General features: G+C 67.9%; 1 protein-coding gene across 2 annotated transcripts; it reads right to left on the bottom strand.

Annotated features, from left to right (window-relative positions):
* Window positions 1–393: 393 nt before the first annotated feature.
* Window positions 394–19,905, bottom strand: ZBTB7A (zinc finger and BTB domain containing 7A). 2 transcript variants are annotated; one of them, XM_077860464.1, is made up of 3 exons: window positions 19,301–19,905; window positions 8,698–9,971; window positions 394–5,452 (listed from the first exon to the last, which is right to left on the bottom strand). In XM_077860464.1, the coding sequence occupies exons 2-3, from the start codon at window positions 9,954–9,956 to the stop codon at window positions 4,951–4,953; spliced, it is 1,761 nt and encodes a 586-aa protein (XP_077716590.1). In that variant the 5' UTR covers window positions 9,957–9,971; window positions 19,301–19,905; the 3' UTR covers window positions 394–4,950. The 2 variants fall into 2 exon arrangements, with proteins under 2 accessions (XP_077716590.1, XP_077716589.1); XM_077860463.1 differs by lacking the exon at window positions 19,301–19,905 and adding an exon at window positions 18,046–18,290.
* Between the last annotated feature and the right edge of the window lie 846 nt (window positions 19,906–20,751).

Below are 20,751 nucleotides of genomic sequence, written 5' to 3'. Positions count from 1 at the left end.
GCGTGGGGCCGCACCCGGGGGCCTCCGATGGACTTGGGGTTCCCGGCCCGCCGCCCCGCCCCCAGCCTCCGGAAACCCTGGAGCTGGAGGTGACCGAGAAGCCCGTCTGGCCAGTTCTCCCTGCCCGCCCCCAGGCCCCTTCCTGGTGCCACCTGCCCAAGCCGGGCATGTGGGTCACCTCCTCGGCAGGGGCCCCAGGCCTGCCGGTGCTGGCGCTCCCCAGGGCCCAGGCCCCCGGCGGGCAGGGTCAGGCTGAGCAGGGGGGGCCCGCGGTCGTGGGTGCATGAGGGGTGCCCCTCGGTGAAGGGGCCCCAGGCCCTCCGTCCCCGCCCCCAGCCTCCCCCCCCAACAAAACACAAGGAACGTCAAAATCAGGCAAATGAGGCAGCAGCGTTCGTAACAGGCTGCGTTTAGTGGTTTTTTATGTACAAGAAAAATGATTTTTTTGTCTGGTTTTTCATCTTTTGTCTTTTTGTTTTTGTTTTTATTACTTTTAAAGCTTCTCCCCCCCACCCCCAAAAAGTGCATTTTTATCAATTGATTTTTTTTTTAATCTCCCACACTTTTATAAAGACTCTCAGATACAGTCTATGGAATGTCTGCTCTGTGCTCTGTGCCCCCGGGCGCCGCCCCTGCCCCCCTTCACCGGCCCGGCCCCCCCAAAGTCCAAGGCACCTCGTATCTGGGCCTGGGAGGGGCAGGGGGGAACCTGGGTATGAGGACCCCTGGCCGCGGCCTCCAGGCAGCCCCGGCTCCGGGACGGGGGTCTCCCGGGCCCCCTCCAGCTCCTGGCCCTGCCCGCCCACCCCCCGTGTAAATCTAAGTATTTAGTACGAGCTAGTCTTAACTCTGAGGTTATGGCTCCCGGGGCGCCTGAGCCCCCAGGCCCGGACCCGTCCTGCGCCAGCCGCCCCTCCAGGAAGGCTGCTTCCTCAGCTTAAATAACTTTTTAAAATAAAACTGCAAATATAAATATCTTTCTTTCTCAAAAAATAGGATTTTTGCTTTTTTTTTTTTTTTTTTTTTTTTATGGGTTTTAAATTTTTTGTCCTGCTTTTCCTTTCACTCTGTCTGGCCTCCTACAATCCTGGCTGCCTGGACTGCCTTGGTCCTGGGGGGGGCCGCCCCCCCACCCCCACCCCGGCCCCAGCCCCTGCCTCGGTGGGACCACGGCGTGCCACTTGTCCGACACTGCCCCTCCCGCACTCCCGCCACGGTCGATGGGTCTCAGGCAAAGACTCCCCAGAAGGCCCTGGAAGGGGCTGGGGGGCCCCCCCTCCCCAGAAGGAAGCAAAGGGACAGCCATATACAAACGGAAACGGGATGAGATGCCACATGGGGTCTCCCGGGCAAGCCACCCAAGGCGGGCAGACTTTGGTTCGGCCTGCTGGAGCCCGGCTGGGCGCAGGCCCACACCCGCGCCAGGCTAGGCCTGCTCCGGCACTTTACATTCACTGGGTTTTAAGGTTTTTTTTTTTGTTTTTTGTTTTTTTGCCTTTTTTTTTTTTTCTTAATCTCAAAAGGCGGGGGCAGGGTTGGGGTGGGGGAGGCTAGGCAGGGAGCAGTAGCAAGGGTGTTCACCTCTCTCTCTCCCAGGTCCCGCAGGCCGGTGGACGGCTCTGGGTGGGGGCTGCCCCCGGAGTGCCCCCTCCCCCGGAGCCCCCACCCGGAACCCCAGGCCGGGACCTCACTCTTGCACACGCGCGCACAACACACATCCACGCAACTTCACCAAGATGATGGAAATAACAATTTCGCTTTGTTTTTCTTTTCTTTTTTTTTTTTTTTGTACCAGGCAGTTTAAAAAAAAAAAAAAAACACCCCAAAAAAAGAAAACACAAAAAAAAACCCAAACAACCAAACAAAAAAACGTTTTGCTGTGTCCTTTCTGACCAGTCAGCACGTTCCCCCTCAAATATTTTTTTTTTGTTTGTTTGTTTCCTGAAACGCGAGAATTCAGCAGTATCTTTGGCAACACTTTATCACGACCTTAATTTAAAGAATAAAAATAAAATCGATTCACGTCTATATACAGTATGTGATTGCGCAGAGTTGGGGGGCTGGGGTCCCGGCGCTGGGCCCATGCAGACGCTGCGGCCCCTAGGACGGGCTGGCGGGCAGCAGGAGAGGGGTTAAGGCGGAGTGGGTGGGCAGGGCTGTCAGAAGCTGAGCTCAGAGCTAGGGGCAGGGGTTTAGTGCAATTCCCGAGGAAGTCTGTGTTAAAAGTGTGCTCGGCGGGGGGGTTCAGCCCTTCCCCCGCCATAGTCCCAGAGGCCTCGATCCCCCAATCCAGTCGCCCCCACTGGCCAGGACGACAGCTGTGATTTTTCAGTTGGTTTTATTGCGAGGGGGGTGTATGGGGTAGGGCAGGGGGAGAGGGCTGCGCCCTCAGGGAACCTCTTGGCCGGGGTGGGGGCGGGGGTCCCTGGCCTGGGCGCTTGAGCTCCCTGCTTGGCCTCCACAGATGGTTCTCCGAAAGAGCGAGGCCACCCGGCCCTGGGCTCCCCTGCCACCCCCCTCAGGAGGGGGGGTCCTGAGACATTTGGGGGGCTGATGGGCCCGGGGGGTGGGGTGGGGCACGAAAACTATCCTGTAGAAACAATGATGAAAGTTGCCTTCTTAAAAAGCTTCCCTTTAAAAAAAAAAAAAAAGAAAGAAAGAAAAGACGAGAAGACGGGGTCTGTCACAGAGCCAAGGGGTGCGGGGAGATGGACCAGCAGCTGGAGGGGGGGCAGGGGCACCCCTCACCTTGGGCTTTGATGGGGGAGGGTCTCGGCTTGGCAGAGCGTCTATTTACAGGGTCCCACGCTAGGCATTGCATATGCGAGAGGGCGTCGGGGTGAGGGTGCCCTGGCCTCTGGCGACACGGTCCCCCCAGCCCTGGCCCCCGTCCGTGGCCTGTGGCTCGGTCGATACCGGGCCTTTTGGGGGGCCAGAGGCTGGGGGGAGGCGGGTGCCGGCCCCCAGATTACAGTCAGTGCCTTTGAATAAAAAGAGGGGTGCCTGGGGGATGTAAGGCCCTGGAGGTGGGGCCCCGTCACCCACCTCGACGGGGATGGCATGTCCTAGATGGCGGCTCCTTGGCGGCCACGGCGGCGGCGGGGGGGGGGCAGCCATGCTGAGGGGGAGCCCCAAAGTGGGGGGGTTGCTCCGGCTGGTCGGAAGGCCAGCCCTCTCTCGGTCCGTCCCTGAGCTGGGGAGTCAGTAAGGAGGGTCCCCGCGGACACGGGCGGCCATCGTATGGCTGGCGGGTGATGAGACTTCTCCGAATCAGAACCAAAAAGGGGACGGGGTGGGGGTGGGGGGGGGGACACGGCAGAAACACAAAAACCCCGCGGTCCTGCCTGCAAGGCAAGCCCCCCGCGGCGAAGCCCCGAGAGAGGAGCCCGGGGACCTCGGCCCGTGCCTTCCTGACCCCGCCTCACCTCGGGGAACAGAAGTGGATTCTGCATCTGTGGTGGGTTTTTTTTTTTATTATTTTGTACAAAAATAAATTGACTTTTAGGAATTTGTTTGCTCTCTCGCTCGCTCGCTCTCTCTCGCTCGCTCTCTCTCTTTTATTTTTGTTTTTTTTTTTTGTCTTTTCGACTTTTCATAGAAGTTGGTTGCAACTTGTAAACATGTTTTTAAATTAAGAATTAAGATAAAGTGTAGTACCCGTTCTGTTACAAAGTGCCAAGACTTCTATTTGTGGTTGGTTGTCTTTTTTTTTTCCTTTTTTTTTTTGTTTGTTTTTTGTTTTTTTTTGTTTTTTCCTTTCGTTTTGTAAAATCTTGTTTTTATTGCTTTTGTGACACTGGAACTTCTGGACTCTCTCCCCTCCTCCCTGCCACCGTGAGACCCTGGGCTCCCTCTGCTCTGGGCTCGTCCACCCCACACTGTCGCCTGCTCCTCTGAGGAAAGTATATTTTATATATATATATCTATATATATCTATATATAAATTTTGTTTGTTTTTTTTTTTTTAAGGAGGAAAAAAAAATCTAAAAAGTGCTTTAAAAACTCGGGAGAGGGCTCGGGGCGGGCGGGCGGTGAAGACAAAACAGTTTTGAATCTCCAAACATCTCGTGGGGTCTGGGCGGCCTGGGTCGGGGAGCGCAGCCGGGGTGGCGGGGCGCCCTGAGCGGCGGTCCGGGGTGGGGTCGGGGTGGGGGGCCCGCCGGGGTGTAAGTGCCGTGAAGGGAGGCGGCGGGAGCCCCCTGGAGCCGCCGTGGCGACCCCCCCCCCCAGCTCCCCTCTCTCCAGGCCTGGAAATAAATAGATTTGTGTCACAGCGGCCAGGAGACACAGAGGACCACAGGCAGGAATGGGAGGCGGGGAGGCCGTCGGGGAGATCGGTGGGGGGGGACCCCCACTTAGTAAGTGCCCTGAGGAAGGAGGGTGGGGGTGGGGACGGGGTGCATTTTAACGTCCACTCACAGTGGACAGAGATCATTTAAGGTCCTGTCTGAAAGACTCGTAGAAACCAGCGAGGGGATGAAAACAAAAGCCCACCCCGCTCCCCAGCGCCCCCCGCGGCCACCCTCACCCCCACCTGGGGCCCGGGGCCCTGACCAGGCCTCAGAGGGGACCCCGGACGCTGCGCCAGGGTTGTCCCGGGGGGCGGGGGCGTCCGAATCCCTGTGTCCCACAAAAACCCCAAACCGAGCCCCGAAAGCCATCGACGGGGTGGGGGGGACGGGGAGCCGGAGCGGGGGCGAGGGTCCCCGTGGAGGGAGAGAACATCATGAAGGAGAAAACTCTGAGAAAAGCACTACCCTAGATTCTGTGACGCTTCATATATATATATCTGTATATATATATATAGATATAGATATCTGTATATAGATAGATTTTCTTTTTTTGTGTTTTTGGGGGGGTGGTGGGTGATTCTCTCTCTCTCTCTCTCTCTCTCTCTCTCTCTGTCTCTCTCTCTCTCTCTCTCGGGTTTCTGTTTTCTCTTTTTGGTTTTCAGGCAAGTCCGGCCGCGAAGCTGCCCTCGGCGGGGGCCCCGGCGCCCCCATCGCCCCCCCCTCCGCCGGCGCCCGCTACATTCACCCTGCTCAGGCCGTCGGGGGCCTCCTCCTCGTCCTCCTCCTCGTCCTTAAAGTGCTTCTCCCGGCCGTTGCGCGGGGCGTCGGGGGAGCCGGGCGGGGCCGGGGCGCCGGGCGGGGCGGCGGCGCCCGGGGAGGGGGACGGGTCGGGCCCCCCGAGCCCCCCGCCCCGCACGCGGGGCTTGCGGCCGCGGCGCGAGGGGACGCCGTTGCAGCCGTCCTTCTTGAGGTGTCTGTGCAGGTGGTCGGAGCGGACGAAGGTCTTGCAGCAGCTGTCGCACTGGTAGGGGCGCAGGCCGGTGTGCACGCGCATGTGGTTCTTCAGGTCGTAGTTGTGCGCGAAGGCCGCCCCGCACTGCTGGCACAGGTACGGCTTCTCGCCCGTGTGCTTCCTCATGTGCACTTTCAGCTTGTCCTGCCTGCGGACGGGGCGAGGGTCAGCGGGCGCCGCCCCGGGAGCGACCCCGCCCTGGGGCACCGGGGGGCAGGGGGGCGCGGGGCCCACGGCGCCTCCATCGGAGGTGGAAGGTCACAGAGCGTCTGCGAGGAGCATCCCCGGACCCGCTCCAGGCGCCGCGAAATATGACCGGGCACGAGTTGGGGTGCCGGGCTGTGTGGTAACGCGGGGGCACCAGCAGCCCTGGTTCCTAACACCGAGGGGCCGGCCTCCACCCCCTGGCCCCCGTCCCTGCCAAGGCCACAGCACCTGTGCCCCTCTCTGCTCTGGCTGCACCGGCTTCCTGGCTGTCCCCGCAGCTCGCTAAGCACACGCCTACCTCAGGGCCTTTGCACAGGCTGTTCCCGCCGCCGCCCAGAGCACTTTCTTCCCAGATCCTCACATCTGAATCCCAGCTCAACTGTCACTTCCTCAGAGAGCCCTCCCACCCGCGACAGCCACCCCCGCCCCATGGCCCTCCTGCCACCACCGCCTGATGCTCCTTGGCGAACCGAGTTCCTAGTTCCTCATCTGTCCTCCGGACTGGACCATGAGCCCCAAGACAGCAGGGTCTGGGTGACCCCGGGACCCCCTCCCCGCCCATCCTGCCCCACAGGGAACAGCAGGTCCTGGCTCTGTCACCCCAGCTCTGCCTATGGGCCTCAGGCGACCACGGCACAGGTGCTGCTCTGTCCCATCCGGCAGCGCGTGCTCACACGTGGCCCCCGGGCCCTGACACGTGGCGCGCCCCACCTGAGGCGCCAGGAGTGCAGGAGGCACCCAGACCCCAGAACCCCCATTCACTTAGCGTGACGGGAAATACACGCACTAGTTACGCGTTAACCGTTAACACAAAGGCTATAACTCACGTGATTCACGTTATTTTCACGTGTTCCTTGTACTTTTTTAAAAACGTGGCTATCAGAAAGTGCAAAATCAACAAGTGCCCCGCGGGGTGCTTTGTGGCACCGTGTTGGGTCTGTAGTCACGGGGAGAGGACTCCTGCCTGGACCCACGGGGCAGGGCAGAGACCCGGTCACTGGAGCCCCGGCAGCGTCTGACTCATTCCTCGCTGCAGCTTCTTGCGTCCCACGTCTGAGCACCCCGGGCCGCTCGCTTCCCACACACACCAGCCTGGTCAGTGCCAGGCCTGGCAAACTCCTATTCATCCTTCAAAGCCCCATCTCAAATGCCCTCCTCCTCCAGGAAGCCTTTCCCGCCCCTCAGGCAAAGGTTTGGTCTCCCCAGGCTCTTCTAGCCCCGGGTCCCTCCCTCCGGCATCACTCACAGAGCTGCTGTCCTTACTTGCTCTAACCCTTTTGTGGCCCCTACTGCTCTGAGGGCCAAGGCCGCCCTCGGCGGCCACACCCCTGCTCGTCCTCCAGCCTTATTACTCCCACGTGAGTCAACAGAACTCAGGCCGCAGTGAACTCATCGTTCCCTGGACTGAGCGGGTCAGTCGGCAGCGAGGGGATGCGACTGCCAGGAGCGCCCTCCCTGCACCCCTCCGAGGGCACTAACGTGCTCGTCCAGCAGGGGGGCAGGTCCGGCGGGCACAGCGGGGACTCAGCACCGTGCAGAGATCTCCCCAGGTGAGGCTCAGAGAGGGCAAGTGCCCTGCCCCAAGCTGCACAGCGGGCCAGGGGCCGCACGGTGCTGGGGTGGGGGTGGAAGCAGCCTGTTTCGTCACCCCAAGCCCTGTCCGGGTAATTATAGCCCCGGCTGCCACAGGCCCCGCTTACTCAACTCTCTAGTGTGACTCAGAGGGGCCCCTGGGCTCCCTGGCCTGGAGGAAGGCGTGGGGGCTGGGGCCCCTGAGTTGGGGGCAAAGTGGAACCAGGTGGGTGCACGGGGAAGAGGCCCAGCCCAGTGGCCCTCCCCGTGCCTCAGTCTCCCTGACTGGTAAACAGGATCAGCCCGCGTCAGAGCAGGGGGACCATAAGGACACCAGGTCAGAAGGAACCCCAGACTGTGGTTAGGGGTGCTGGGGGGGGGTCCGGGCCTCTGCTCAGCCTGCCCCTCTCCAGACGCTGGCTTGCTGGGCCTCCACCAGGCTGGCCCTCCCAGACCCACAGCCCCGAGGACTCCTGCGTGGAGGAAGAGGGTGGCCCCAAGACCGCCAGCACCCCAACCTCACCTGCAGATGGGAGCTGGGCCACTGACCAGACTGCCTATGTCCCCAGGGCAGCCTTCGCCCCTGCTAGGGCTCCTGGGCCCTGTGGTCTGGGCCACAGCCTCTCCTCCTGGCCAGCTGGGGAGGGGGCCAGGGGTCAGCCCCTAGGTCCTGTCCCCACCGGGCAGGGCCGGGAAGCCGGGACAATGGCCTCTTTCTTCAGCTTGGGTGGGCGTGGCTGGGGGAACCCCAGGGCGGGTGGGGGTAGGGGGTGATGCTGAGTCACCCAGCCTGGCCAGGCCCCTGCACGCCAGCCCCCCACCCCCACTGGGCTGGCCCACGAGGCCCGGCCAGCCAGCCCTGGACTCTGAAGATCCGATCACAGATTCCCCCAGCCTGGCCTCCAATTCCTCCTGCCCAGTGGCTCCGCGGGCTGCGGCGACCCTCCGCGCTCTACTGGCCTCAGGGCCTTTGCAGCGGCCGTTCACTCTGCCATTCCCCTGCCGCCGCGCCCCTGTCCTCTGCTCCCTTTGCCCCTGCCGACTCGTTATCAGTGCTGTGGTTTTATCTCCCGCATGCCCCATCGCCCCCCACGGGGATGCGAGCGCATCTCCCCCCTTCTGGGTCCCTGGTGCCTAGAACAGGGCCCCGGCCCCCAGCAGGTGCTCCACAAACGGCCCGTAGAGCGAGTCCCCGGGGCCCGCGGCGGCCTCCAGGAGAGAGCACAGCGCCCTGAGCCCTACGGGGCAGCCACCCTCTCCCCAGGCAAACACCCACTCCAGGCCCCACGACAAGAACCCCCCGGGGAAAAGACGAGCGACTCTCGCTGGGCCCTTCCCTCCCGCCTCCCGGGGTCGGGCCCGCAGCCTGCACGGTCCCCCCACCCGAAGGCTGCTCCCCAGGGGGGCTGGGCAGGCAGGGCCGTGAAACGGAGGACGCACCATTCTTCCCGCGTGGGTCCTACATGTGCGGGGTGGGTGGGTGGGGGGTGCACACGTGGCTGCGGTCTCAGCCCACGACCTGGCCACCCCCCTGCCCGTGGCTCCCCCTCTGCCCCCCGCTGCCCCCGGCCGCCCCCCGACACCCGCCGCCCCGCCGCGGCCCCGCCGGCTCACCTGGTGAAGCGGACCTTGCAGATGTTGCACTCGTACGGCTTCTCCCCGGTGTGGGTCCGGATGTGCCGCGGCAGCTTGCCGGCGCCCTGGATGACCTTCTCGCAGATGGGGCACTTCTGGAAAGCCTTGGCCCGGATCTTCTTTTCCACCTTCTGCGACCAGGCCGGGTACACATCCCCGTCGTGGGCGCCGCTGAAATACTTCAGGTAGTAGTCCACGACGCCCTTGTCGTCCGCCCGCGACTCCTCGTCGCTGTCCCCCGCCGCCGCCGCCCCCGCCCGGCCCACCGACGACATCATCTGCTGCAGCAGCGTGCTGGCCGCCAGCCCGTCCGCGTCGGGCCCGTCCCCGTCCCCGTCCTCGGCCGCGCCCGAGAGGAAGCCCGGAGAGTCGCCTGGCTCGGGGGCCGCCTCGGACAGCGAGGCCGCCTCCTCCTCCCCGGCCCGGCCGTAGTGGCCGTTCTGCGTGGCGGCGGCCGGCGGGGCCACGGGGGGCGGGAAGAGGCCCCCGGCAGGGGCGTCCTCGTCCCGCTCCGGCCACAGACCCGGGTTGCTGTCGCCCTCGTCCCCGTCCCCGGCCGAAGGCCGATCGGCCGGCGGTCCCGGCCCGTAGAAGTCCAAGCCGTTGCAGTCGCCGGCGGCCACGGCGGCCACGGCCGCGGCCACGGCCTCCTTGGTGGCGTCCAGGTCGTCGTCGGACGCGCCGAAGGCGGACCAGGGGAAGGCGGCGGCGGCGGCGGGGGGCAGGCTGTTCATGGGGTTGCTCTGGAAGAACTCGAGGTACTCCTTGGCCCGGAGCAGGTTCCGCTGGTCGGTCTGATCCACGAGGTCCAGCTGCCCGGCGTCGGCGCCCGCGTCGGCCGCCAGGATCTGCCGGTCGAGGAGGTCGGCGCACACGTGGCTCACGGCGGGGATCTCGAGCAGGCGGGCGGCGCTCAGGATGTCGCCCACGTTGGCCGTGCTGACGGTGAGCGTGGCCGTGTAGGCGAAGTCCATGAGGGCCGTGAGCGCCTCGGCGCTGACGAAGTCGATCTCGTACACGTTCTGCTGGTCCACCACGGCGCCCGACGTGAACAGCTTCTTGAAGTACTGGCTGCAGGCCGCCAGCACGGAGCGGTGCGTGGGGAACTCGCGGCCCTCCACCAGGATCACCACGTCGCACAGCAGGCCCTGCGTCCGCTGCTCGTTGAGCCCGCTCAGGATGTCGCTGCTGTGGTCAGGGAACGGGATCCCGATGGGGCCGTCCACGCCGCCGGCCATCTTCCGCGCCGAGACCTGCAGCGCCGGGGGGTGGGGGGGGGGGGCTCGTGAGGCTGCGGGGCCGGGCGGCGGCCAGGAGGGAAGCCCTCCCCAGCCGGTCCCGCCTCTCACGGACCGGGCACCCTCCCCTCCACCCGGGCCGTGCAAGGGACGGTCGGAGGCGGTACCGGAGCCCACGCAGGTGCTCGGGCCAGGCCTCGCTCGACTCGCTTCCTAAGGAACCTGAGCGCTGGCTTCTGCCCGCACCCCCTCCCGGAGGCCGTGACGCAAGGCACCCCCTGTGCGCCGTCAGGCCCGAGCCCCCAGCAGCCCGCGGGCACCCCGTCTCCGCCGTGGAGGCGGGAGACCAGGACCAGCAGGGAGAGCGGTGCCCGCGGCCCCGCAGCTGCAGCCCAACAGGGTGTAGGACCTGAGGGTCAGCGCCAACCGCCCCCCCCCCCGCCCCTGGGCCTCCCCGCCCCTCGCTCCTGCCTCCCAGCGAGGCCCGGTCCTCGAGGGGCTCTGGGGCAGAGGGAAAGGGAGCGGCCGAGACCCGGAGACCAGGCCGGGGTCAGCAGGCTGTGGGCGTGCCCTGGAGGGGGAGCCAGCGGCGGCACCACCACCCCTCCTGCCCCGTGGAGCCCCCAGGACCCCCGGGACGTGGGTCTGGCCTGGCGGCGAGCAGCAGCGAAGTGCCTGGCGCTCCTTTTCCCTGCCCACCCAGACTGAACCCCCAAAGGAGGAGCAGGGGGCCGCGGCTTCCCATCCGCCTCACGCCCACCCAGCCCCTCCCCAACTCTTGGCCACCCTGGCCACTGCTGCCCAGCCCAGGGCCTCAGTCTCCCCATCTGTCAAGTGGACAGAGACCTTTGGAAGAGCTGGCCGTGGGGGGGGGGGCCCACTCGGTCCTGCCCCTCTCTCCCCCATTCCTTTTTTCCGCCTTCCCCTGGGCTGTGACTCATCCACCCACTCGGGCGCTTGTGCAACCCTCTGGCTCCTGTCCCCACCCCTCCACCCTCTCTGGGGAGCCCCCGGCTGCCCCAAGCCACCCAACACAACCCACATTCCTCTAACTGGTCAGCTCTCGGGGACAGTGCCCCTGGACCTGTCCCGGGAGAGGCGCGAAAATGTGCCTTCCTTGGCCCCCCAGGGACCTCAGGAGCCTGAGCCTCCCAAGCGGAGCCGCCCGACGCAGCTGGGACCCAGATCCCCGTCGCCGCCGGGAGTGGGCCAGCCTGGCACGGGACCCCGGGGTTGGTCCGGCCGGACCCAAGGCCAGGGCAGGACCGTCCCAACCCTGGGCCGCCCTGGGAACAGGGTCCAGGCCCTGGGTTGACACAGACGCCTTTGTGTGGCCGCTCAGGCAGGCACTACACTTCCCAGGACGCCTCTCTGCGGCCCGCCCTCTTTCCCGCTGACCACACCAGCTGCTCGGTTCCCCCCTCTGTTCCGCCAGCGCGTGGTGGGGGTGGGGGAGGCTCAGAGGTGGCTGCTGGGAGCAGGAGGACGGGGGGCTGACCCCATATGAGGCTCAGCCTCGGAGGAGCCCCTCTGGCGGCTTCCACCCCCTGCCACCATCTGCTGTCTGGCCCCAGGCCCCAGGGAGCGAGTGGGCAGATGGGCTCCGGATCAGACTGGCCTCGGCCCTCCTCACCCCCTTCTGATCCAGGCCACCGATGCCTCAAGATGGCCCCCCCAGGTGGCCCAACGTCCCCTCGGGCCCTGGGATGTCTCCAGGGGCCCCGAAATGGTTCAGATGATTCACCAGCCCCCTCCACGGCTGCTCCACCCCCGTCTTCCCACGGGCACTGGGCCCGCCGGGCAAGGGGCTGGCACAGCCCTACTTCGTGTGCGAAGATGCCCAGGCCCTAGGCCGCTGGAAGCCACCCGGCTGGGGAGCAGCAAGCATGGGCCTCGGACCGGGCGCGGGGCACTGGACAGAGCCCAGGTCAGGGTCTCCAGCGGCTGCGGAGCCTGCTGCACCGGGTCCCAGAGCTGCTCCTTCCCTACGTAACAGTCAGGGATCGTCCCCCAAAGGGCCAGGCCTGGGAAGACCGATGCCAGCCAAAGAAACCCCCAGGCCAGCAGCGAGACCCCCACCAAAAGAGAACACACCTGGGATCCCAGCCAGGGCCCGGCCAGCCCGACCCTCAGGATCTGGCCTCCCATCTCCCCTCATCCCTCACCCTGGAGACTAAACTCTGCAGACACCTGGCCCACACCCTCTCTCCAGGAACACAGGCCACCTGCCCGCCACGCCCTGGCCGCTGCCCCCACCCGGCCTCCGGGGCCCTCCCTCCAACGAGGAGGCAGAAGGCCGAGCCGGACGCCAGAGGAAGACAGCTGAGCCCCCTCGGAGGGTCAGGCGGGCTCCCCGCGGCAAACGCGGGCGTGTGCTGAGCACCCACTGTGCGCCACCGCATCTCTGCACCAGGGGAGCCCGTGGCTTCCTGCGCTCCGGCACCCAGTAGGTGCCCCCACACCACGCGGTTTCCTGGGTGACGACGATCCAGTCAAACGTCTCTCTTCCAGAAAGCCCCACCCCCACGCCGGCCGGGTCCCCACCCAGGGCGGCCAGGGTCCCCAGGGCTCGGGCCCACACCCACCGGGCCGTCTTTCATCAGAGCTCCGCCCCCGCGCTCGCCTCCGTGGGATTTCCGGGGTGCTGGGTGCTGACTCGGCGGCCGAGGGGCAGGCCTCAGCAGGCTCCTCCCGGGCTAGAGGTGGGGCACCCCTTCCCTCTGTGTCCCCGCCCCCCCACTGCTGCGGGCGCACAGTAGGGGCGCAGCAAACCGGATGAACCGAAGACCACAGAGCAAGGCGCTGGAGCGCCCACACCCGGCCCCGCCCACCTGGCTGGCGGGCTCCGGTCCCACCTCCCATCTACCCCAGGGTCGTTTGCTGCACTTTTTCCCAGGCGGCAGTTACCCAGGCCAGTCGGTTTCCACCCTCCTGGGGGCCTCCCCTGTGCCCTGGACGGTTCAGGAACTAACTGGGCACCTTTACTTCATCCCTCCTGCTGGAAGCCCTAAGCCCTGGGCTCCGCAGACGAGGAGAGGCTCAGAGCAGTGAGGACACCCGGGCAAGGTCACACAGCAGACGGGCGGCCGGGCTGGGGCTGACCCTCGGGCCTGAGCTGCTGCCGCTCAAGCGCCGGGGCCTCGGGGGGAGGTCGGGAGCACCTTCCCCGGGTCCCAGGAGTAGCAGGTGTCACCTGGGAGGGACCCCGGGCCTGTGGGAGGGGCGTCCTGAGCCCGGGGAATGGCCACCCTGCCGAGGCCTGGAGGTGGGCGCCCGGGAGAGGGACAGGGAAGGAGGCTGCCTCCACCGGGCTTCCCAAGGTCAGGCGCAAGGTGAGGCTGGGGCGGCCTCCTCCCCCTCCCCGCCCTCCTCGGGAAGGAGAGGGGGCCGCCAGCACCAGGTGGGCAGGTAACTGGCACCCGAGGCCTTCCCGGGGGAGTGCTGGGGGGCAGCTGATGCGGCGTTAGCGCCCTCCGTCCCCCACCCACGGAGAGGATGCCGGGAAACCAGAGGGACCTCTAGCACCTACTGTGTGCCACGCACAGCAGCCGGGGCCCGAGTCCCCGCTCTCCCGCTGCCACGCGCTGGACCCGGGGCGGGAGGCATGGCTCGGTGCCTCACTGGCCTCGGGGGGCAGGACAGTGGCTCCGGGGCCCGCTCTCGCCCACTGGGCGCTGCCTGAGGACCTACTGTGTGCCGGGCCCGGGCCCCAGAGGCCCAGTGAGGCTGTTTAGTGACCCTCCCCTCGTGGATGGGCGGCCTTGACCTTGACCTCTGAGCCTTAGTGCAGGAGTCGGCCCGTCCCCACCTACTGTGTGTCAAGGGAGAGGGGGCGTGGGGGGCAGGTGGAAGCCAGGGCAGAGGAGCCGTCACCTGGTGGGGAAAACCGGGCCCAGAGAGGGCGGGTGGCCGGCCCAAGGTCGCCCAGCAAGGCTGGTGCCCAGGTGCGGCTGCCAGGCCCACGCCCAGCCGCCCCCACCCCCTCCCAGGCCAGCGGCCTGTGTTGCAAGGTTGGTCCCAACGGGTAACCCCGCCCTGACCTGGTGCCAATCCCTGCCTGGCCCGGTCCCCGGGCTGGGGTTTAATGGGACAGGAATGCAGTGTCCCGATTAGGGAGTGGGGGGCACCAGCGGCCCGGCGTGGCCCGGCTGCCGCCCGCCTGTCCTCCTGGGCCTCCCTGCAGGCCGGCACCAGCACACGGGCCCTCGGCCATTTTCTGTGTCCATTTATTGCCCTAAATGGGGAGGGGCTTCCTGCCCAGCCCTTAAAGGGCCAGAGGCAGGAAGGCTGCGGGCCCAGTGGGAAGTGTGTGCGGGGGGAGGGGCGCCGAGGAGGTCAAGGGGACCCCACCTGACCCCCCACTCACGGGTGGGGCTGACGCTCGCCCTATTCCCACGCTCAAGCCGGCACGGCTCAGGAAGTGACAGCCCTGACCCCAGTACCGGGTTCCAAGAGGAAGCCCCGGGAAGACCGAAGCCATTCGTGGTGAGTTAGAAGGAATGAGCTTCCCATCACCCGGAGTAAGCAAAGCCAGGCTTCGCAGAATCCCAGAATCCCGTCACTGCCTATCCCACCCTTGCTCGGGCTGCACCTGCTGGTACGAAATGCCCAGGAGAGGCCTGCGTGGCCTCCAGAAGCTGTACTCCCCTCTACCTCCAGAGCTCTCCCTCCCTCCCCCAGGCCTGCTTGTTACCGGGAGGTACCTGCACCGCTCCGCCCCCGCCCCGCCCCCAGCCCGGGCAGGTGGAGGGCTCAGCCTGGGAGCCCCAGACACGGGAAGCTCGTGTCCTGTGCCCGCAAACCCGCCATCAAACACATCCTGACGGGAGGTGGGACGGGACCTTGTTTTCCAGTTAAACCAGAAAGGCGTGGGTGGGGACACTTCCACTGAGTGGCCGTTCACAGCCTGCTGGGGGGACAGATGGAGGGGCTGGTCCTTTGGCCACGCTCCTCACAAGCGCCGGATTCTCCGCAGGGCATCTTTCCCGCTTTGGTGCTCCCGACTCAGGCCTTGGGGCCCGAGGGCAAGGGCTGCTCCTCAACAGGCTGGGGGTCGGGGTCGGGGTCCAGGGGCTGATCATGACCATCTCCACATCAAGCCTCACGGGGTCTGTCATTGCCCCACCTTATGGGTCAGGAAAGTGAAGCTCAGAGCGGGGAAGTGACTGGCCCAGGGTCACACCGCAGAGCTGACCGGGAACACAAGCCCCCTGGCTCTGTACTGTGGCTCCGTGCCCCCTCCTCCACGCTGCCCCCAGGCACCAGCAAGGCACTAAACCCCCTACCCCGGGGGGGCCTTGGGGCCGAGGACAGCTTATTCCCACGCCCCCTCAGAGCTGCCTTGTGATAGCCCAGGGAAGGGAGAGGTTTGCCTGAGGTCACACAGGGAGCCTGGGGCAGGACTGGAGTCGGCTGACCCCTGGTCACCAGGAGAGGGATGCAGGAGGGGCTCGCCCGGGCCCTGACCCCGCACGCCAGGGACCCTGCACAGGCTCCTGGGGAACCCCGGGCTAAACCCTCAGGACCACAGATTCGGGCTGGCAGCAAGACAGGTTGACAGAGGGGTAGTGACCTCCCCAGGTAAACCCCAGGTGGAGGTGAGGGCCGGGCCGCGACTGGACCACACTGGCCCCCACCCAAGCCTGTTCCTCTGGCCCCACCGCCCAGGGCTGTTGCAGGGCGGTTTATGCTCCTTCAGGTGCCTGGAGCGCCAGGTGACAGGTGGGGGGTGCTGCGTGTCTCAAGTGGCTCGACCGGCCACATACTCCCGCAGAATCCTGGTTGTGCCCCGAGCTGACCCAGGTGCTCCGTCCAAGAGCAGGGGGAAGGAACGAGAACACAGGTGGATCTGCAGGCACCACCCACCGGGGACCCTATAAGCCCCAATTTACCTAGGGGGACACCCAGACCCCCAAAGGCCCAGGGGCTTGTCCGAAGTCATGCAATAGCCAGGGGGCCGTCAGTCGGAACCCCGGCAGACGTCGGGCCAGCTCTGCTGCACAGGGGCTGGCCCTGAGACGTGGCTTTTGCGAGGTGACCTCGGTCATCTTGGGTAAAATGGGTCATAAAACCCAGAGCCCTGCCCGTCTCCAGGGGCCAAGGTGCGGGACTGTGGCGCGGAGGGGGGTGGGAAAGGCACTGGCAAGCCATAAAAGTGCCTGCCACAGAAGGCTGGGAGGCGAGCGCACGCGGCCGGTGCTGTGTGACCTTGGGCACCTTGCTGGCCCTCTCTGAGCCTCCCTGGCCTCTTTGGGCAAAGGGTTTCAGGAGCCCCAGGAAAGCTCCCCTTGGCCTACAGGTGCCCGCTCTCAACCCCCAGGCTCTCTGGAAGACGGTGGGTGGCCGTCCCTCAGCAGAGAGGAAGGACACCCGGGCCTCATCCTGAGCCGAGAGGCAGGACCACGATGGTCAGACCCAGCTCCAGCTAGGTGACCTTGGGCTGCTCTCTGCGTCCCCCCAGGCCTTGGTCTCCCCCGCCCAGCGCCGGCATGTGCTGGGCACCCGCTCGGAGGGTTGCCGCAAGCCCCCCGCTGGGCTCCCTCGCAGGGCAAAGGGGGCATCGGGGGCTGCCACTGGCCTGGACCAGCCGCGGGTCAGGGGGCCCCAAGGAAGAGAAAGCAAGGGGAAAAAAAAGCAAACACAGGCCCTTGCTACTGCCCCGGGACCCTGCCCCGCCGGACGGAGGCTGAGCAATGCCAGGCCTCAGTATCCCCCGCGGAGAAGAGGGTGCTTGGGCTTCCTGCGGCCACCCTAGTGCTGCTTCTCCTAAGGCCTGCCTGTGCTGAGAGTTTCGTGGCTCCCGGCCCGGGCCAGGGTGCTGACTGGTCACCACGCAGCCAATCAGAACTGAATAATAAATACCCCCCCAAAGTGACCCACGAATTAAAATTTCAGTGTCCCCGTTGGCTCCTCTTTCCTTCATTAGGCATGCGGATCCCAGGGCTTCGCTCCTCCAGTCACCGGCTCCTGCCCCCCCTTCCCCTAGGCTCCCGTCTCCACAGCGATGGCTGGCGGTAAACAGAGCCCCGAGCCCAGCCGACAAGTGCCAGGCCCGGTGTGCTCCAGGGGCCTCGCCGGGGGCGGGGGGGTGGCCCCCAGAGGGGAAGATAACCCGCGGCCTGCAGCCCTCCATCGGGCCGCAGCAGGGCCCGGCCTGGGCGCCCCGGCCCTCTCCCAAGACCAGCTCTGCCAATAGGAAGTGATCGGCTGGTCCTGCGGAGGCCCCCCCAGTGTGGGAGCGGCACACTCAGGGTTACGCCCTGGCCGTGTTTTGGGGGGGGGGCTGACATGGAATCCCGGATGCCCTCTCCAGCCGGCCCTGCTCCCGGAGGCAGCTGGCAGGGAGCGGGGGGAGAGTAAACCAAGCCTGCCACCCATGGGTGAACCAGGTGGGCACGCCCGGGGAAGGGGCACCAGCAGCCCTCTCACTTCCGCCGCCCGGCTAGGGGGAGACAGAGGAGTTGTCTGCCTCCCCCTGCCGCTCACTCCACCGCTGGCTGCATTCCCCAAACATTTAGTGGGCGCCCACTGGGTGCCCCAGCCTGGTTGGACAGCAGTCTCTCGCTGCGGTCCGCCGAGCTCCCCCGCAGCCAGCCAGCGCGGGCAGAGCCTCCCAGAACCCGCAAAGGCCTGCGCCTGGGGGTGCACCGGCCCCGGCGCCCGGCTCAGGCCCCTGCCGGGTTCCCAGGCCTGCGGCAGGGGGAGGGGGCTGGTTCCCAAGCCAGGGAGGGAGGAAGAGCGGGGGGGGGGGGGCCGGATCCCACCAGCTCACCCCCTCCTCTGCCGGGGCTCAGGGTTCGCACGTGGTGGTGGCGTCAAGGGGAAGGAGGGGGGTCCGGGCCGCAGGAGACGGGGTCACGCGCTTTGGGGGCGCGGGCGGGAGGACTGGGGTGCTCCCCGCCCCCTCCCCGGGGGCCGGAGCCGCCTGGCCGCGCGGGCGGGGCAAGGGGCCAGGCCGGTCCCCCCACCCAGGGCTGAGTCAGGCCCGGGCGGGGGCAGGAAGCGGCCCCCTCCCCCGCCCCGGCCGCGGCGCGCGGCCCCCGCCCGGCCCGCGGGCCCCCGCCGCGCCGCCCGCGCGGGGGGCTCCTACCTCCTTCCCGGGGCAGCGGCGAGGGGGCCCGGCCCCGGCGGCGGCGGTGGCGGCGGCTGCGGCTGGGCTGGCTCCCTCCGAGGGGCCGGGAGGCGGCAGTGAGCCTGGCCCCGCGCCACCCCCCGCCGCCGGCGGCCAATCCCCACCCGGGCTGGGGGGAGGGCGATGCAAATTACCCCGGATCTGGGTCCGCCCGCCCGCCTCCCCCACGCCCGGGCCCGGCCTGCACTAGGCCGCGCATCCCCGGGCTCGCTTGCGCCGCGCGGCCGCTCGGGCCGCCGCCCTCCCCGGGGAGCGCCGGGTGGGTGACCCCCCCCCGGGGCGGGGGGCCGAGGGGAGGGGGGCTGGGGACGGTTACACAACCAGGCGGGGAGGGGCCCCGGGGCGGGGAGGGGGCCGGCCCGCGGGCCGCGCAGCCGGAAGCCGGGGACCGCCACCGGCCCCCGGCGAGGGGAGCCGGGCTTCAGGCCCCGCCCCCGGGCCGGCTCGGCCCGCCCCCGCGCCGCGCCGCGCGATCGCTCCGCGCCCATTGGCCCGCGGGCCCGCCGCTCACCGCCCCTCCTCCGCACCGCCCCTACCCGCGGACCGCGGCGGGCCGCCGGCGCGAGGCACCCTGGGACTTGTAGTCCGAGCCGCCTGCCACCTGCCGGCCGCAAGCGGCGGGGGGACTACGACGTCCAGAAGCCCCCGCGGCCGCGCCCGCCCACCGGGACACTCCACCCCTTCCCCCTCCTTTGCAAAGCCCCCCTCCCTGTTTTTTCAGCCCCCTCCCCCCCATCCCCCATGGAGCTCAATCCTGGCCAACTCCAACGTATGCACGCAGCACCGAATAGGCCCCCGGGGGGCGAGAGCACCCCCAGCGCCTCGCTGCAAACTTAGCACGCGACGCGCCCCCCTATCTCCCCACGCCGGTTTCCCCCACCCTCAATGCGGCCCCGCTTCCCCTCCCCCGCTCCCCGCGCGCCTGGGATCCCCGAAAAGCCGTGCACTCGAGTGGGGGGGGGGGAGGCCGGGGCACAAGCCCATGCACTTCGCCCCCAACCCCCCCTCCCCGGGCGGCGCCCCCTCCCCGCGCCCGGGATCCAGGGCACCTCCAGCCTCCGGGCAGCTGCCAGCCACCCCCTCCTCAGAAACTTGCGGAACGTCGGCGGCTCCCCGTATCCCCCCTCCCCGAGAGGGCAGAGGTGGGCGCAGCGCCCCCGGCCCGTCCCCGCCCTGCACCCCGCGCGGGGGGCCGCGCCGGGCGCTGACTTACCTCGCGCGGCCGGGCCGGGGCCGGGCCGGGCCGGGGCGCGAGGGGCCGGGGCCCGGAGTTGGGACTGGGCTCCTCGGCCGCTCGCCTCCGGGGTCCGCGTCTCCGGCTCTCCGCCTCTCGCGCTCTCCCCTCGTCGCTCCCTCGCTCCGGCGGCGGCGGCGGCGTCACTGCCCTACAGTAACTGTACAGTACAGCCAAAGCCCCGTATGATGCTCGCGACTCCCTTCCTGGTTTCTCCGAGGGCAAGAGGGGTCCTCCCTTGTCTTAAAGGTGCCGCAGCCGCCGGCCCCCCCCCCACGCCCAGCCCGCCCCCCCCACCCGGCCTCGGAGGCCAGAACAGGCTCGGCAGGTCCCCTCTTGCCACGTCTCTGCCCTCCCGTGGGGCTTCGCCCGCCGCGCCGGGGAGACCGGGCTGTTATTAGGTTTTGTCAAGTTGGGGGGGGGTCCAGCCCGCCCCCGGCGCGCCCCCCCTCCTCTGACCTCTCCGCCCCGCTGCGCGGCGCCGTGCCAGCTTGCCAGCTTATCTGGCCCCAGAGCTCCCCGGGGCGCGGGGGGAGCGGGCCCCCCGGGGTGGAGGGGGGGTGGGGGCCTCCAGATAAACAGGCCCCCAGCCTCTGCGCAGGGGCGGGCGCGGGGGGGCGCGGGCTGTGCCCCCGACGCCCGGGGCGTGGCAGGATGGCAGCGGGGGCGGGGAGGGCTGTGCGCACTGCGAGGACCGGCGCGGGCGTGGGTCGCGGCGGCGCGGGCGGCGGGGGCGCGGGCGGGGGCGCGGGGGGCGAGCGCGCGGGGACCCGGGCCGGGCGCCGGCCCTCCCGAGGCCGCGCTCTGCGCAGCGGCGGAGGGGACCCGGGCGCGGGCTTTCCGGGGACGCCGCGGGTCCGCCGGGCTCCCGGGTCCCCAAATGAAGCAGCCAACCTGCCCGCCCGCGATTATATAAAAGAGTCGCCTCCGCCCGCCGCGCCAGGGGCGTAGCGGGGGAAGGGGTTGGCGAGGGGCGGGCTGGGCGGTTGTTTTCCCGGCTCTCCGAGCTCCCCCACCCGGCGGCGGGCCGCGGGGCTGCACGGGCGCCGGGCCCCGGACGCCTGGGTCCCGCGGGCCGCCCGCGCCAGGGTCTGCGTGGCCCCGCAGGGGCGGCGATGGGGAGCGCGGCGGCGCTGGCCCGACCCAACTTTTCTCTGTCCGTTTCTCGCACTTCCTCCCCGGTCGTGGGAGAGGTCCGGCGGGGGACGGGGGAGGGGGAGGAGGGGACGAGCGCTGAGAACAGCCTGACCCGGCCCGGCCGCTGCCCGCCGCACACAGTAGGCGCCGGGGCGGGGCGGGGGCGCGCTGGCTGGTGCGCCGCGCCGCGCGGGGGGCGCCGGGCCTCAGTTTCCCCTTCCTCCCTGCCTTGCACGGAGAGGGCCGGCACCTGCTCTCCAGCTGCCTTTTCCTGCGCGCCTCTCGAGTGGCTG

Source organism: Canis aureus, chromosome 19 (assembly GCF_053574225.1).
Source record: "Canis aureus isolate CA01 chromosome 19, VMU_Caureus_v.1.0, whole genome shotgun sequence".
In the NCBI taxonomy this organism is placed as follows: domain Eukaryota; kingdom Metazoa; phylum Chordata; class Mammalia; order Carnivora; family Canidae; genus Canis; species Canis aureus.
Note: the sequence above shows the minus strand (reverse complement) of the source record. Positions and strands in the feature narration are given on the sequence as shown.

Bases quoted from the DNA above. Each gene is read 5' to 3' on its own strand.
- ZBTB7A (XM_077860464.1), bottom strand. From the start codon at position 9,956: ATGGCCGGCGGCGTGGACGGCCCCATCGGGATCCCGTTCCCTGACCAC. The intron at 5,453-8,697 runs GTGAGCCGGCGG...CCCCGTCCGCAG, and splicing joins TGCAAGGTCCGCTTCACCAG to GCAGGACAAGCTGAAAGTGC.